The sequence below is a fragment of the Fusarium odoratissimum genome, assembly GCF_000260195.1.
Source record: "Fusarium odoratissimum NRRL 54006 unplaced genomic scaffold supercont1.1, whole genome shotgun sequence".
Lineage (NCBI taxonomy): Eukaryota > Fungi > Ascomycota > Sordariomycetes > Hypocreales > Nectriaceae > Fusarium > Fusarium odoratissimum.
In genome coordinates this window covers 2,791,402-2,807,671 of record NW_022158687.1, presented here as the reverse complement: position 1 = coordinate 2,807,671, position 16,270 = coordinate 2,791,402, and the positions used below count along the sequence as shown (strand labels likewise).

General features: G+C 48.0%; 8 protein-coding genes and 1 non-coding gene across 11 annotated transcripts; 5 read left to right on the top strand and 4 right to left on the bottom strand.

Annotated features, from left to right (window-relative positions):
* Positions 1 to 338: 338 nt before the first annotated feature.
* FOIG_00982 (uncharacterized protein) lies at positions 339 to 2,838 on the bottom strand. The gene is made up of 6 exons (XM_031197506.1): positions 2,487 to 2,838; positions 2,301 to 2,418; positions 1,332 to 2,242; positions 1,037 to 1,280; positions 859 to 985; positions 339 to 813 (listed from the first exon to the last, which is right to left on the bottom strand). The coding sequence occupies exons 1-6, from the start codon at positions 2,502 to 2,504 to the stop codon at positions 609 to 611; spliced, it is 1,623 nt and encodes a 540-aa protein (XP_031073273.1). The 5' UTR covers positions 2,505 to 2,838; the 3' UTR covers positions 339 to 608.
* Positions 2,839 to 3,546: 708 nt separating this feature from the next.
* FOIG_00981 (uncharacterized protein) lies at positions 3,547 to 5,231 on the bottom strand. The gene is made up of 2 exons (XM_031197505.1): positions 4,512 to 5,231; positions 3,547 to 4,462 (listed from the first exon to the last, which is right to left on the bottom strand). The coding sequence occupies exons 1-2, from the start codon at positions 4,777 to 4,779 to the stop codon at positions 3,939 to 3,941; spliced, it is 792 nt and encodes a 263-aa protein (XP_031073272.1). The 5' UTR covers positions 4,780 to 5,231; the 3' UTR covers positions 3,547 to 3,938.
* A 1,088-nt stretch (positions 5,232 to 6,319) lies between these two features.
* On the top strand, positions 6,320 to 7,541 carry FOIG_00980 (uncharacterized protein). 2 transcript variants are annotated; one of them, XM_031197503.1, is made up of 3 exons: positions 6,320 to 6,844; positions 6,907 to 7,057; positions 7,133 to 7,541. In XM_031197503.1, the coding sequence occupies exons 1-3, from the start codon at positions 6,807 to 6,809 to the stop codon at positions 7,205 to 7,207; spliced, it is 264 nt and encodes an 87-aa protein (XP_031073270.1). In that variant the 5' UTR covers positions 6,320 to 6,806; the 3' UTR covers positions 7,208 to 7,541. The 2 variants fall into 2 exon arrangements, with proteins under 2 accessions (XP_031073270.1, XP_031073271.1); XM_031197504.1 differs by lacking the exon at positions 7,133 to 7,541 and having other exon boundaries at positions 6,365 to 6,844; positions 6,907 to 7,132.
* A 252-nt stretch (positions 7,542 to 7,793) lies between these two features.
* Positions 7,794 to 8,024, bottom strand: FOIG_00979 (uncharacterized protein; the record flags this gene model as incomplete). The annotated part of the gene is made up of 1 exon (XM_031197502.1): positions 7,794 to 8,024. The coding sequence occupies exon 1, from the start codon at positions 8,007 to 8,009 to the stop codon at positions 7,794 to 7,796; it is 216 nt and encodes a 71-aa protein (XP_031073269.1). The 5' UTR covers positions 8,010 to 8,024.
* A 59-nt stretch (positions 8,025 to 8,083) lies between these two features.
* Positions 8,084 to 9,532, top strand: FOIG_00978 (oxidoreductase). 2 transcript variants are annotated; one of them, XM_031197500.1, is made up of 4 exons: positions 8,084 to 8,305; positions 8,365 to 8,769; positions 8,824 to 9,105; positions 9,155 to 9,532. In XM_031197500.1, the coding sequence occupies exons 1-4, from the start codon at positions 8,281 to 8,283 to the stop codon at positions 9,337 to 9,339; spliced, it is 897 nt and encodes a 298-aa protein (XP_031073267.1). In that variant the 5' UTR covers positions 8,084 to 8,280; the 3' UTR covers positions 9,340 to 9,532. The 2 variants fall into 2 exon arrangements, with proteins under 2 accessions (XP_031073267.1, XP_031073268.1); XM_031197501.1 differs by having other exon boundaries at positions 8,824 to 9,362.
* Positions 9,533 to 9,695: 163 nt separating this feature from the next.
* On the top strand, positions 9,696 to 12,259 carry FOIG_00977 (uncharacterized protein). Its single transcript, XM_031197499.1, has 2 exons — positions 9,696 to 11,044; positions 11,139 to 12,259. Exons 1-2 carry the CDS (start codon positions 9,734 to 9,736, stop codon positions 11,175 to 11,177), a joined length of 1,350 nt encoding a protein of 449 aa, XP_031073266.1. The 5' UTR covers positions 9,696 to 9,733; the 3' UTR covers positions 11,178 to 12,259.
* FOIG_00976 (uncharacterized protein) lies at positions 11,330 to 12,300 on the bottom strand. Its single transcript, XM_031197498.1, has one exon. It carries the CDS (start codon positions 12,231 to 12,233, stop codon positions 11,532 to 11,534), a length of 702 nt encoding a protein of 233 aa, XP_031073265.1. The 5' UTR covers positions 12,234 to 12,300; the 3' UTR covers positions 11,330 to 11,531.
* A 114-nt stretch (positions 12,301 to 12,414) lies between these two features.
* FOIG_00975 lies at positions 12,415 to 12,509 on the top strand. The gene has a single exon. It is a non-coding gene; the product is annotated as a tRNA-Leu (tRNA).
* A 375-nt stretch (positions 12,510 to 12,884) lies between these two features.
* On the top strand, positions 12,885 to 15,960 carry FOIG_00974 (uncharacterized protein). Its single transcript, XM_031197497.1, has 5 exons — positions 12,885 to 14,665; positions 14,712 to 14,789; positions 14,840 to 15,012; positions 15,059 to 15,657; positions 15,712 to 15,960. Exons 1-5 carry the CDS (start codon positions 13,207 to 13,209, stop codon positions 15,752 to 15,754), a joined length of 2,352 nt encoding a protein of 783 aa, XP_031073264.1. The 5' UTR covers positions 12,885 to 13,206; the 3' UTR covers positions 15,755 to 15,960.
* Positions 15,961 to 16,270: the final 310 nt, after the last annotated feature.

The following is a 16,270-nucleotide window of genomic DNA, read 5'->3' as shown; positions in this document are numbered from 1 at the left end:
CGTGAAGGCAGAGTGCTGCGAAGTTGCTGAGGAAGGTGCTTTTCAACGATAAGCGAAGGGTAAGGTAACCAGCAACAACCTGGAATGGAAGCTACCTTTCCTTGGTAAGGTGTTTGTCAAATTGAAATATGGATCTGATATCTCTTACAAGTGTACCAGTACTTAAATGTCATCGTTGGGCTGTCTTTGTCACGAAAGGTCATGCTCAGAGATCTTTTAGGTCTTGTCTGATCGTCTTTTCTTTAAAAGCCCTTGTTCCGCGAATGTATTGTCCCCGGCGAGAAGATGAAGACAGAATTCGAAGCATGTAAAGACGGAACGTCTCTGCAATTCTGTGACTGTTGGATAATTGACTCAGCATGACCCGAGATACGTTTTTTTTTATTATCTCAAGGAAATATAAAAGCATTAACTTAGGTAGATTAGGAAGTGATGAAGGTGTAGGTGAGTATAGATATTCCCATATGAGACCTATCCCCAGCGGCTTATGTCGACAAAGACACAAAAACCACCCCAGTGTCACACAAAGCTCCTTTGATGCACACCGAACTCTTCAGTTCACTCCTCATATAAATTCAAATAAACATCAAGCTCTTCCAACACATATGTCAATGCTCATAAACAAGGTCGCGCTCACTAAACTCCTTTTCGGATGTAAGATAGGGTAACTTCTCTCGTAGCGGTAAATCCTTTGCTGTTTCAAACAATCGTGGTATTGGTGCGCTTTTTGTGCTGAACTCGTTGGAAAGAAATGATATGAAGGCCTGTATATCTCGCTTCGTCGTCATGGGACCGAGACTCGCGCGAACGATTCTGCTCCTGTCAGTCGATGAATTTGATGATTATGATGAAACATACCCTGTTGGCTTATTATGTATGACTGCCATCTCACTAGAACCACAGGCGTGTCCGCTTGAGAAGATTCTGTCCCATTCCCAGTCCTCATAGTCCAAGGCTTTAGCGACACCACCAGGGCAGCAAACGCCTAAAGCATAATCGTCAGCAGTGTTAACATGAATCCAGATGATGTCCTTACCTCCTGCTCGTATGTATACTCCAGCGCTATTGGCAAGCCTCTCTACCTCCGTCCAGGGGATATATGAACCATCCTCTTTCATAATGTTGAAGGCAAAAGTTGGCCCTTGAAGTGAAGGATCGCCATACATGAATGGGCTATCAACATATAGCTCGATCAATGGAGATCCGTTTCGGTGCTTCAGATCCACAAGACGTTCATATAGGTAGCGAGCGAGATAACAGCAATGACGAGATATCATATCCTGCGACCAACCGTCAGTTAATCCCAAATTTAAAGTGTCATGACAACTCACCATTGAGCCATAAAGCCTTAGGTGTGTATCGATGGCGACTCCAAGCGCCAAGATACTGTGAAATGGCAGTGTGCCATCCTCGACACCTTCATGTATATCCCATATTTTGTGCAGATCCCCCAGCCCGGGAACTTTCTTCATAACCCGGGAGTCTTTTGAGGGGGATAACTGAGCAATTGTTCCTCCGCCAAAGTATCTCCTCAGGTTCAGTATATGTCCGGATGCCCGCCTGACAACCAATGCTCCCAAATCAGGGAAGCCAAATATCTTGTAAAACGAAAGGCAAGTGAAGTCGGGTGCATCCATCGGATCGTGGAAAAGGGAGCTGAGGGAGCTAGTCATAGCGAGAGCCGCAGCATCGAAAAGGGTATAGACATTTCGAAGTTGAGGGTGTTGCCGTATTCTTTTCGACCAGTCCTGTGGTAACCGGCGTCCACTAAGATTGGACTGGCCTGGATATGCGAATAAGCCCAGACTGGTCGATTTTCCTCTTCTGGACTGGCAGCTGAAAGGCCGCGAGATCCATTCTTCAACACTCTCATCATCTTCGAAACAATGATAGTCTCCTGACGTGAGTGCGCGAACCCCGATAATACTCGTGTGGGCTTCTTTGTGACATCCATACCAGAAACCCTTGGTAGGGGTCTTCTCTCCGATGTCCCGAAACGCGTCAGCAACGAGCTTGATAGCAGCCGTAGCATTGGCGACGAAGACCAGGTCGAAATACTTTGGATCAGCACCAAGGAAATCAAGAGCTTTTGCACGGATATTATCAATCATATCACCCGACAACTTTGCCGGGAGATTCTCTGAGTGCGGATTACCCCAGAGGTTACCAATCATTGCTTGGGAGAAGCCGGTTATAAGTGATCGCGCATATATGGTAGCTCCTCCATGATCAAGATAAGCCCCTGTAAGCAAGCGTCAGCGGATCTGGGGATGAAGAACCAAGGAGTGAGACTGGCACACCTTGTGCCATGTTAGGATACTCGTATTCTCGAAAATCCTCGACCGATAAGTTGTATTCCATGTCTAGGGAACGTATATCTCGCTCTGAACGCTGTTCGAGCGCTGTATTTGTGTCTACCTGAACACGTAGTCAGTCTCCTTTCAAGATAGACAGATTGGTGGCTCTGGATTACAAAGCTGACGTACCATGACTGAGGGGGACATGTAGGCAGTTGATGGACAAGCAGCTGTGTTTGGGAAGGGAGAAAGACTTCCCCGAGTATTGACGGAAGATGAGACAGTCTCGGAAGATAAACAAATCTTCAACGATAAGGACCATCGAGATCGGTTAACAAGTACTTTAATTGACTTTGCAAGCAAGGAACCATGGTCAAGGGATATCCGGGGATAAATCACCACCTGGGTCACAGCCGCTCACCAACCAGAATCAATATATGACACAACTCTGATCAGACCAGCCCGGTTCCTCGGCTTGGCCTGCATCTGTATCTGCACGTCCAAGCTAGGGCAGTTTCTCTTTTTGACCCTTTCCATGTGATAGAACATTCCCGAAGTGAATACTAGTCAGCTACCCCAAGGCCAAATCAAGGAAGCAATGCTGATTGCAGTAACAAGGTTTTGATGAGACTTTAGCCAAGGGTTGCCTGACTTCTCAAAGGTTGAGAACCTTGAACCTGTTTGAATGTTGACTGATGCTTTCCATGTTGATGAGCTGAGCAGCCTGGGTTTCAGCTGAAAGAAGAGATGGATGCAGCTAAAATCCTTATGCTTGGCTGGTCAGCTCTAGTGATTCTTACGTGCGCTAGGGCCGGGCCTCGAGAACGATGATTTGGGGGCAGAAGTGCACTAAAATAGATGCAGGAGATCCATGGTTGCTCAGCATCCACTCCAAACGTTGCGCGCAATCCCAGTCTTGATGCGAGCAGGGGGGTAATAGAATCCGGAATCTTCTATAGCAATCGACTGATTGCGCTACTCAACGAAGCTACAAGAAACAGTGCTTAAGATTGATATTAATGCCTCACTTATCGCATCTTTCTCATGAAGAGTGGTTCGTCGTTGATTCTTGAAAGCCCTGGACGCATAAATTGATAACTTCGGTGGAAAAGTACAGCTACCCGCGAGTGTGTCAAGCTTCCTCACAAGGAATTCAGCTTATAACAGTTAGAGCAGCTTAAATCAAAAGGTCAAGGAGTTTTTACAAAGGTCTCCATCAAACTACTCAAGTGAATGAAATGAGAGCTTCCGAGATTTCCATTCAAGAATTAGATCAGCATTTTCTTATACGTACCTTGATATTTATCAACTGGCTACCATAAGATGCCTACATACCTAGGTAGTTCATAGGTCAGTGACAACCAGCACATCTGCGCCGCACAATACTGGCCACCAACCCGTTACCCATAACCGCCGATTTGCATTAATATTCACTTGGACATGCGCCACAGCCATAAAGATAGGTTTCAAATAGGATTCTTTTATTATGTCTATTTGTCAACAAACTAGAACACCCTGCAGCTCGTATCAAGCAAGCTTTGTTAAAGGGAACAGCAATCTGCCTCCAGACAAGAATTTTCAATATTCTCAACGAACTGAAATCGCCCCTCGCATCAAATCCAGTTTCATCATTCACCCCCCTCACATCGCAAGAATGAGAGCAAAGACACCAGCCAGAGCAAGGTTGATTGGGAGCGTAGCAGACGAGGCACCGTTGGGACTAACAACACTAGTCTCAGTAGAAATAGGTTTGCCGCCAGTGCCAGTGCCTGATGGAGTAGGAGTGTTCGTCTCAGGGTTGACAGTCTCAGTCGGAGTAGGGAGGTAAGCTGGGGCAGTGAAATTCGAGTCGATAACACCCGGGTTCAAGTTAACAAAGTTGGCGCATGTCAGACGGGTCTTGTTGGCGTAATGAAGAACAAAGGACCGGTTGCCAAAGTAGGCCCCGATACCTTCCTTGGTCGAGGCGTAGTAGTCGATGTAGTCAGCTGTGAAGGGGTCGCTGGTGATCTTTCCATGCTTTCCACTGTTGTCTCCAACCTGACAAGAGGCAGGTTTCTCAGGGTCACAGGGAGGCTCCTCGCCACGAGCGAAAGGGTCGAGATGGGCGAGAGTGGCGGTACAGTTGCCATTATCGGGAACAGGTTCAACGTGGATGTGGTATGCTGTGGCAAAGTCAGCTACAGTCTGGTTGAGCGATAGTCGAATAATTACTGAAGGGACCCCCCTCCTTGGGAAGGTTGCTGAACTGGACCTTGAACTGGACGCCGTGTCCATCACTCGGAGCTTCAGCCTGGATAAACCCCTTGACATTGCCGTCGATTGCGGCATCTTTGAAGAAAGGCTCCTTGGGAAGGGTAGCCTTGTATTTGACACCAATAGGGTTGTCGTTGACTCTGGGAGCATCGTGAGAGTCATCCTGGCCAATAACCTGTCCGGCAAGCGCCGAGAATAAGACGGCCACGATAGCTTGAGTGCGCATCTTGAGTGAGATGGTAAAGCTGTGCAATATATGTAGGCAATGCTGTGTTTAAGGCAAGCAGGTGCGACTAAAGACCGTCGAGGCGAAGCAGGATCTCGATATTAAAAGTATACGAGCGAGTGAAATGACCACTAGGGCCCGACAGAATTATTTAGGTGCTGAGACTGGCTCAAAAGTGAATCAACGGATCCAGTCTTAGGTTGAGATGAGATGATGAACGGCAGTGAAATTGACAGTGGCAGTGGCAGCCGAAGCTATATATAGCGTGGGCGCTGAAGCTTGCCAAGAGCGCCATCACTAGGTGATAATCCTAGAGGATAAATGAACATGGATTGGTCAAAACGTAAGCAGCTCTCAGTACAAGCCGCATAAACGAGGAAATGCTAAAGTCCCCAATCCGTGTTGGGCAAAGCCTGGTATGAATTTGTGCAGCAAGCAGCAACCAAAAAGAGGCTCTTCACCTCCACTCCCAATGAATGAATTGCCTAGCAAATAACGTGGGGGAGAGACGATCCATTCTAGGCCCGGTAGCAAGCAATAGTCTCCCTGTGCCGAGAGATCTGTCCAACGATTGGTGGTCACAGGGGACAGCCCGTATTCACGAGCGACGTGGCTTAGGCTTTGCTTGTTTCAACGGACACGACGCCATGCGTTTGTTCACCTTTTGATTCAACGGCTATGACGGCCAAGCACAGCATGGGGCACCAGCGGACAGCTTAAGCCCCTTTGAAAGCTCTTCGGCACACGGAACCCCGTGTTTGCCAGGAGGGTGCTGGGGTCGGTGCATCGCTGACAGGCGACAGACGGCCAACAAGCAACAAGGGAGGGTTGCGTAAACTCACACGGCGTCTAAAAGCAACATCCATTTTACTAAGCCCTGGCTTGAGATCTTGCTGTTTGTGTCGCTGTTGCACAACAAGCAAAACGAGTGCGTAATGATGGCATCACAAATTTCCTTTTGATGAGATGCTCTCAACTTCCGAGCCTTGGTATTGCCTCATTAGGGCCACTTATCTAAAGTCTCTGACAAGGCCGTCATCTGACGGAATGGAACCCTCCGTGGTAACTCTCTTGATCATCAGTTTGGCGATCACAAGCATGGCGCTTGCATGTTTTGTCTTGTTTCGTTTCGTTTCGTTTCGTGTTGAGCTCTGGGCAGAGGTGTGCCTGGAGCTATTGGAGCGTGAAGCACAGAGCTCAAATGCCAAGGTCGCTTAAGACACCAATACATTTCTGTTATTCTAGTTAGAGGCTCAACCTTTTTGGTAGGCTCCAATGTAGTCACCATTTAATATACTACGTAACTACATTACCACGAGATTAGTAGTTCAGTTAACCTCTGTGATCAAGAACAATCAGAGAAATAGTTACGCAGTTTTAGTGGTCATGGCTAGACCATACACCTGGTTGGTTGTATCTCGGGTTTCAGAATATTCCAACTGCACGCCATGATTCTGGTTGCCTCTCGTCAGCCAAGATAATATCTCAATTTCAATGTGACACTTCTCCGAGCCCGGATTCCGGCTTGAGGAAGATCAGTCAACTATTCTTTTGGATTTCACAAGGTTCACATCCTAGACCATCCGTGTAAGTCAGCATCTAAACATTGATTTGTGGAGATTTTGGTTAGCACTGTCTGCTCAACTGCGTAGCCAGCATCAGACCAAATTAGGGGGAACACAAAGCTGAACAAACACGGAGACATGCATCTTGCACTGATAGTCTAAGGTAATACACACCGAAAAATTTCATGGCGTACCTAGCCGTCCCTGCCTGGTCAAGATCTAGCTGGGTTTCTGGTGATAGAGTGGCGCATCCAACATGTGGCGGTGCTTGTGGCTCATTCCCAGCCTTGTTGCTGAGGCAGGAAAGGAGCTAAACGGCGACACATTGACGCATTACCACCACCAGCAACGGAGCTATAGTTACCTAGTATCAACGTCGCAAACAACAATCCATCACCACCACACTCATAGCGATACATCGATTGGCCAGCCATACTTGAGCTCTTTCCAGATACGCCCATCATGAAGCCCGTCGTCAGCGCCTTCAATGCGTGGTCATGGTTCGCCAATTCCTTTGAACTGCTTTGGTTTGATCATGATGATGCTAACATGAAACTTCCAGCACCGTTCTCTCCGTTTTCGCCATTGTTATTCTCAGCGCTCTCGCAGGTCTCTATCGAAGCAACCATGAAGAATTCACGGGTGGCGTAGATGATCCCGAAGATGGCAAGGCAGTTTCAGACACCATCTTCATCGCCGTCCTCGTCTACGTTGTACGTCCTTCCACGATCAAACGGATTGGCCATCCGCAACCCGAACCCAATCTTGCATCTTGCTGACAGCAATAGGCTTTCTTCGTCTTTTGTGGCTTCCAAGGGTTCCTCCATACCCGAGAAAGCCGTCGAGGCGCGATCGCTCTGTAACAATACTATCGATCAGCGAGCAGAGCACGACACGGAACCTGGCGTTCTGGGGATTTTTATTGATTTGAGTTTGGAATGGCATTGTATTTGAAAGACGAGCATTATAGTTGCGTGGGCAAAAGAGAAGATCAGCATGGGATGATGATCAAGACGACGCGTATACTGTCCAAAGGCACGCGATGTACAGAATATTCTTTGGCTTAGACGGTTTATTAAGTTTTGCTTCCTACTATTCATCCTGCAATGTAACATACTGTCTTGTGTGGCTCAAATAATATTACTATGTTGAATGACCCGGCCAGCGCTACGTGTGTTCAAGCTTGGTTGGCTGTACTAAAGCTGTTTTCGAATGACCACCGTTTCGGTATCTCAACTAAAACTGTCCAACCGTAAGTGCGCAGGTGGGAGGGGAAACGGATGCCTCGCGATGTATCCGTACTCCGTACAACAATGGGATTTTCTGGTCAGGAGCATCGGCCGGACACCACGATTAGGCGACGGGCCGTCACAGTGGGGCCGGTCCGGATGGTGCCGAGCGGATGAAAGCCATCGGTGGCCGTCCGAAAGTTCCATTGTTTGCAACTTTCTACGTCACAGCAATCTCATCGGCATTGGGCTTTTGAACAAAGTACCGCACATGTGCGCCCCTCTTTTCAACAACAAGATCGTCATGTTCGCGTGAAGATAGCGAAAAGGTCATAAATATCTTGCCAGTTCCTGCCGTCATAAGCCAGCGTACGACCATGACGATTGGTCGATAGCTCGATCTCTCTATAAACTGATAGAGGAGCTCCCACATCATGGAAAGCCAGACGCCAGATTAGAGAAAGAGTTGTCAGCATGGATGCTCATTTTTGCTTGGCTGGCCCCGTTAATGTGACAAAGAAATGTTCAACCCTGACTGTAGTGTCGTCATCGATCGATCTTCATCAGAATTCGGATTGAATGCTCCGTGTGTTCTTATACGATGAGTATTAAAAAGAGGAGGCTCTTCCGAGCAACTTGGAAAGAACTTTCAATTCCCTCCAGCCTGAGAAGTTAATTGCACAATTGACTATAATCCAGCCACTAAAATGACGACCCAGAACTTCAAGAATGGTGGGTTCTCCCTCGCCACTCTCTACAATTCAACGACACAGCAACTGACCAAGCATTAGAGAAGGATATCCCCGTCTCTCACCAGGACTTCCCTGGTACTGAGAGGGAGATGCCTAACCCCAAAGCCACCCGTGACGAACTACCTGAGGCCGGCGGCAATTCGAGGACATATCAAGGCTCTGGAAAGCTCAAAGGCAAGAAGGCACTGATCACTGGAGGCGACAGTGGCATTGGTGCTGCTTCTGCTCTTCTGTTCGGCCGGGAGGGCGTTTCGGATATTGTCATTGCTTATCTACCAGAAGAAGAGAAGGATGCCCAGGACACCAAAAAGCAGGTTGAGAACGAGGGTGCCAAGGTCCATCTTATCTCTCTTGACCTCTCGAAACAAGAGAATTGCAAGAAACTTGTTGACTTTGCCGTGGAGAAAATGAACGGGATTGACATTCTATTCAACAATGCAGCTTGTAGGTTTATCTGACAGTATCGACCATATCGACCATATCTGACAATCGATCTAGACCAGATGATGGTCCAGGATATCAAAGACCTCCCCGAGGAGCAATGGATTCACACCTTCAACATCAACATCCACTCCTTCTTCTATATCTCTAAATACGCCCTCCCTCACATGAAGACAGGAGCTACTATTATTAACAATGCTTCCATCAACGCCTACATCGGTCGCCCTGATCTCCTCGATTACACATCCACAAAGGGTGCGATTGTTTCATTCACACGCGGTCTCAGCAATCAATATGTCGGCAAGGGTATTCGTGTTAATGCTGTCGCTCCTGGACCCGGTATGTTAAGCCGATCTCACCAATGTATGATACAACTAACAATGCATAGTTTGGACACCTCTCATTCCCGCCACAATGGACGACGAAGCGCAGAAGCAGTTCACAAGCCCCATGGGACGACCTGCTCAGCCATCAGAGATTGCTACGTGCGTGGTCTTCCTGGCGTCGAGTGACAGCTCGTGTGTTAGTGGACAGACCATCCACTGCAATGGCGGTACCATTGTCAATGGTTAAAATTGGGAGAAAGCAGAATGACCGAGTAATGACATTGATGAAACATTAATCTAAGAATAAATACTGCACCTTGGTTCCATCACCCCGAAAGGCATTTAAGTGTACAGTGCGGTGTCTTGATAAAATTACACTGTATCTAGTCCCTTTGCGACGACTTCCCTCATCAATCCCAATTCCACCTTGTGAATGACCCTCTGACAATGAATATTCTTCAAATTTCAGCTTCGTCGTACTCCTCTTAAACTCTCATATCTTATTTCAGAGAGTTTGTTCGGGGTTATTCCCACTTGTCCCCTCACCACTCTGAACAACCTGTGAGCCTTCAAGCTCAAGAGCTGACATGAGATGAGCAACTCAAGACAATCACCAGTTCATTTCCAAGATACAGCTCGACATGAGACTCATAAACACACATACTTTTCAACTTGAGTTTTATCCTGGCGGATCGCGTCGATATGCCATCCTATCCCATGTCTGGGGTGACGATGAGGTCACTTTTCAAGATGTTGCTTCAGGTGATCCTGAGGAAGCGCTTCATCTTGAACGCTATAGCAAGCTGCGCGAGAGCTGTAGAATGGCACGCTCTTTGAAGTTGGACTATTTATGGATAGATACTTGCTGTATCGATAAAAGCAGCAGCGCCGAGCTTTCGGAAGCTATCAACTCGATGTTTCGTTGGTATGCTGAATCGACCATCTGTATCGCCTTTCTTGAAGACGTTCCCTCCTCAGAGTCTGAAGAGGAGCAGAGAAAGACATTTGCAACCAGTCGTTGGTTTACCAGAGGCTGGACACTTCAAGAGCTCATCGCACCGGGAAAGGTCATTTTCTACGGACGAGGCTGGCAGCGACTGGGTAGCAGATCTGAGCTCAGAGAAGATATAAAGAGTGTCACTGGGATTGATTATGAGCTTCTCGACGCAACACATCATATGGCGGAGATCAGGCAAAGTCAGCTTGGTGAGTTTTCAGTCGCCCAGAAGATGTTCTGGGCTGCTGGGCGCGAAACAACGAGGCCAGAAGACATCGCTTATTGCTTGCTGGGTATATTCGATATTAACATGCCTTTGCTCTATGGGGAAGGTCAAGTCAAAGCTTTCAAGCGGTTACAAGAAGAGATTCTTAAATCTACCGATGATGAGTCAATTTTTGCTTGGCGGCAGCCTCGATATCGGGTCGAAGGAAAAACGTATTGGAGCCTTCTTGCAAACAGCCCTTCAGCTTTCGATCTCGGCCAGACCTCAAAAGATCTCAATGGCCTGGTACCTAAGAGATCTAAATACCTATCACTTAGGTCAGGAAGTTCAATGTCTATGACAAACCGCGGACTGGATTTAGAGCTTCCATTAACGCCGTTCCCAATCGATACGTCAGGGACCATTTTCTTGGCCTTCTTGAACTGCGAGTTTCGAAGAGGCCAGACATCTATCAACCCGGCTATCCTCCTTCAGAGGGCAGCGTGGGACAGAAACTCACATTTTGTGCGAATTCGACCAGACATATTAGCGTTGTCCATGATGAACAGCATCATTCTTCCCGATGAACTCTTGAACATGATACGAAGTGGTCAAAAAGATGTTTTGCAGGAGGCCATTCCACGACAGATCTTCGTACCACATAACACCCCGGACCTACGATATTTGAAGGGTGTGATATTTCGCCCGGAGATGAAGGGCCTTGCAAAGGAGAGTAGGATGGTTGTCAGAGTGCGTTCACGATCACCAACATGGCAATATTTTGTCGATGCTCGAAGTGGTCCCTCGACCACGCCAGAATCATATGAGATTAACTTTGACCTAGCACCTGGTCCTTCACTTGGATCATTACAAGCATCCATAGTTCTGGGAGTGTTGGAACTTGACCTAGGCAGCTCAGATTCCATGCAGTGCTTGGTCATGGGATTAGAGCCCTTGCCTCCAAACCCTTTTCAAACGATGCCTCTTTACTTCTTACCGTGGTACGCATTTGAAGAACAGACTTGGATTGCAAAGCAGGACTTTTCAAGAGTTCTGGACAAAACACAGCGAAGGCTGGAGTGGAGAGTTCCAGATATCGTGACGGCGAAACTTGGAATTGAGAGCAGGTATTCGAGTTTATTCTACAGTTTGACTTTGGAGATTGAGAATAGCCGGAAAGTCAATACCTGGTTTTGAGGACAGAGACAGACTTGGTTCGGGATTTCGCTTGTTACTATTATACAGGAACATCTGTCATTTCCAGCTTGGTATGAACTGCTTCTGGCACCTCGAACGGCCTCTCCTCGAATATCAGACCCATACTCAGCAGTTCTTCGTCGGTGATACCTGGCCGCTCATCGATCACTCTCTTCAGCTCACGTGCCTTATCCGTGACATCCTCAATCTCAACAATCCATTCATTCGCCCACTGCTCACTTAGGGCTCCTGGAATGCCGATTTGAATACTTCTATATGGCAATACCTCCAGCTTTGCTGTCCGCTCAGGGTCCCACTGAATTCTCACATCAACCGTCGTCTCACGCTTCTCGCCGGGGCTGAGCTTATGAGCGTGACTTGATAGCACACCTCGCTCAAGGAGGGTGATGAAGTGCTCGTGTTTCATTCGCAAAGCCAAGATGCGGGATTGGCCAGGGTCTTTGTAAGAGTACCCGGCGCGGTACATCATCCATGCCCAACTGGGCTTGATCCATGTCATTCGACCTGATTTGAAATCCGGGGATGCATTGAGCTTCTGCGCATCTACAGCAGCTTTAGCAATGGATTCTTTGTAGGCTTGGTACACTATTATAGTGGTGTCATTGCAACAGGCACGAACTTGGCGGTAGGGGGCGGTTGAAGGTGCTGTTGGCATTATGGAGAAATCGATCAAGGTCGATGATGTCTGTTCAAGGATGGTAAGACATTCTATGGTGGCCATTCCAAGAATTAAAAGCCCCTGGCTTTATATCTATAACATACTGTCTGCACCAACGCCTTTAGTCTGGTGACTCTTTCGGTGAAAGGATTGGTGGTGGCTGAGCTTTCAGCTGATTGACACAAGCAGACTCCAAACAATATAGTTGGTTGTAGTGATTGATTTTGCTATTACATTCTTCATAGCTGGAATGGCCGAGTGGTCTAAGGCGGTGGTTTTAAGTTAATCTATTTAACACCACTCTCGAAAGAGGCGGGAGTTCAAACCTCCCTTCCAGCAAATTCGCTTTTGCTCTTTTTTACTCCCAGGAGTACATCTAACCCTTCTGCCTCTAATTCTGTCCTTGTCTTTTTCATTCTTGTTGAGACTGCAGCCTAGGAAGTTCTGGACAATATCGTCGGATCGCAGCTTGTCCGAAGGATTTGGAACTTACACTGCAGCATATCCCCTGTAACTATCGCGACGTCACAGGTACGCCCCCCTGTAAACATACTGTAACCAAGCTCCCCACAGAAGTACCAATTGCCCCACTTCATGGAGCTCCAAATAAGTGTGCGCCTGACCAAAAGCTGAGGCAGTGGTTGCTGGAAGGAAGCCTAGCTTGGAAGATGGAGAATGAGGGGTCCTGCCATGCGCTCCATCCAGCTTGCTGTAGTTACGCCTGGGCTCTAACTAGAGGCATCCATTGCTGAACTCCAAGAATCCGAAGACGCTGACCCGACAACATCGCCAAACGACAATCATTTTGTGGTAGTTGTTGATCACCTGCGAAGCGATTCGTTATCAACAAGCCCTGAACTTTATTGACCTTATCGTCGTCGACGACAACCGCTCACTGAAGACCCACGATACAGCTTTACCTTCAGCCTCGTAGGACGGTGAATGGGCACTATCTTGTCTTACACAAGTCAACCTTTCGCCTTGAGCCCGATTCTCCAAAACAGCTACCTCGCCGTCGAACCTTCAGAAGCTTTGCATGTCTCCGCCAGAGCAATCCACAACTTCATCTAGCCAGCCGGTCTTAGACGAGACGCTGTCTAACAAACCCAATGTCGAGTTGATGTCTGCTCAGGACCCTGCGGCAGGGACGCCTGAAACCATAGATCATCATAGCCATGGATCGGACTCCAGGGACAATACTGGAAAGGAGGACAATTTGATCGACTTTGGTGATCAGGCAGCTGACGTTGCAGCACACGAACACAAGGCTGATGCTGCTGAGGAAGGTCCCTCAGAAATGGTCAAGGAAAAGCAAGCTGCCGATGATTATCAAGCTCCCAGCGGTTACTTGAACACTCACGCCTCAACAGCAGCCAAAATTAAACCTATTGCATTACCCTCGTCGAACGATGCTACCACCCAATACCTCACCGCCGAACCATCCACTTATGTTGACCCTACGCCTGCGACCCCGATAACCTCTCAGCCGCCTTCGCGGACCCCTTCAAATGCTGCGCGTTCTCATGTCTCTGGAGATTCTACTCCCCCTAAATCAGACGCAGAATTTGACGAGAGACGATATATAAGTGAAGATGAGCACGAAGGCGGTTCACAGTCCGAAATTCAAAGCATCATGGAGCAGTTTAGCGAGTTTGGTGGTGGTCCTGGCGAAGAAGAAGTCATGAGTCCCAGACTGGAGATTGCCTCGCCGATGCTAGGTCATCCCGTTCAACATCCTCCTCGAAAGTCTAGTCTGGAACCTCTTGTGCCTACGCTCTCTGGTCAGATGCAGGGCCTACACATCTCTACGAGTTCCCCTCCAGCTGAGACCCCAAACAACACTGGTGTTGAGGATCTGGGGCCACCTGTTCCACCCAAGGATGGTGTTCATGGAACACCTCCGCGTCCTAAGATAGAGCGGAACATGAGCGTTGCTTCTCCAAGCTCGCCAGCGCAGTCACACCGGCCTCCTCCTCCTGAGCCAGAGCCAGAGCCTACTCAACCCTTTGATTTCCACCGGTTTCTCGAGCAATTGCGAAACAAGAAGGCAGATCCTGTGGCAAGGTACCTCAAGTCTTTCCTCTCTGAGTTTGGCAAACGACAATGGATGGTGCATGAGCAAGTCAAGATTATAGGGGATTTTCTGGCCTTTATTGCCAACAAGATGGCGCAATGCGAGGTCTGGAGGGATGTATCTGACGCGGAGTTCGATAACGCTCGTGAGGGGATGGAAAAGCTGGTCATGAACAGACTGTATACTCAGACATTTTCGCCTGCAATCCAAGCGCCCAAACCGATTCCTGGGGCGAAGCCGAAGCGCAAGGGCGGTGATATTCCTCTTGGCCCCGGCAGGCGAGGCCAACACCAAGAGGATGTTGAGAGAGATGATATTGTTAGGCAGAAGATGAGCATTTACGGCTGGGTGAGGGAAGAACATTTGGACATTCCGCCAGTCGGCGACAGTGGACGTCGGTTTTTGAAACTAGCCCAGCAAGGTCAGTTCAAGGTTACAGACTGTCGGTATTTACTAACTTGATCCAGAGCTGCTAAAAATAAAATCCTACAGGGCACCGCGAGACAAGATCATTTGTGTGTTGAACTGCTGCAAGGTGATCTTTGGTAAGACAGCTGAAAGGTTACAGTTGCATAATCATATTAACGACTGACAGGTTTATTAAAACATAACAAGTCTGATTCCTCAGCTGACTCCTTCATGCCCCTGCTTATTTATGTTGTACTGCAATCAAATCCAGAGCACCTAGTGTCTAATGTGCAATACATCTTGCGCTTCAGGAACCAGGAAAAGCTTGGGGGTGAAGCAGGCTACTACTTGTCCTCGTTGGTATGTTAGTTTGCTCTGGAAGTAGTCACAATCTAACACATTATAGATGGGTGCTGTTCAGTTCATTGAAAACATGGATAGAACTACTCTAACAATTACTGATGAGGAGTTTGAGAAGCATGTGGAAGAGGCCGTCTCAGCAATTGCTGAAAAGCATGCTCAATCACCGCCAGTCACCCAACAGCCAGTATTCAACGAGAAGTCTGGACCTCTTCCTGGAGAAACTTCTGCTCGTCCTTCTCTTGACGGACCACGCACTTCAACTTCGAATGACGAGTATACGGGCGAAGAGAAAGCTGCCATCACTGGTCTTCTCAAAACTATACAAAAACCTCTTTCCAGCATTGGGAGAATGTTCTCTGACGATCCTGGCCCTTCCATGGATCCCGGGCCTAGCAGTGCGCCTCGGACACCAGCGCCTCCGGAGCGTCACAGCCGTGAGGAGCCTCGCGAACATCAGCAAGCACCTTCAAAGCATGCATTATCTGCTGAAGAGGCTGCCGCACGGCAGGCGAGCGCTGAAGCAGCCGAGGCTCAGCGACTTTCCCGTGCAGAGCATGCAAATGTCGTCGAAACATTAGCAGGCATGTTCCCTGACTTGGACAAGGATGTTATAAGTGATGTGGTTTACGAGAAGGAGGGCAGGTAAGTGGTCCTCAAATCGACGTCTTTTGGGCCGGAGCTGACATGTTTCTATAGGGTCGGCCTGGCTGTTGATGCGTGTCTCGCTCTTTCAACATAATGCAACTGGGGAGCAGATAATTGTTGGAGCCAAGAAGCTGCCTCTGCGCTCCTTTTAATTGGTCTGGAAGCATCGCGGTGCGATTTCAGATTATGACAACCGCCGTGGTTTCCACTGGCAGCAGGATAGAACAGAAATACCATTATCTTTTGTTTCAATGAGACCTGGTGTCCCACCGCGTGCTGTTACAGATGTTGATAATCTCGCTGAGCTTAAAAGGGATCAGCACCAACCGTTATGCATACCACGTTGCAGCCGCAGTGACACCTTATCTCAGATCTCGTAGATCACATTTCCAAGCATCCGGCAAACTCAATATTCCTGGCAGAATTTCTGTGCCTATAAGATCGGCATCGACAGTTCCTGTACCAGAGCTAAGCTACCTAATTCAAGCCTTCACCTCGTTTACATTTCGAAAAGGCCTGACCAATAAGTTATTTTTGAGCTTGTTGAGTACATTCTATGAAACAATTGCTTGTGCATGCAGCTCATTATCTTATAGGCTCAAATGCCTGC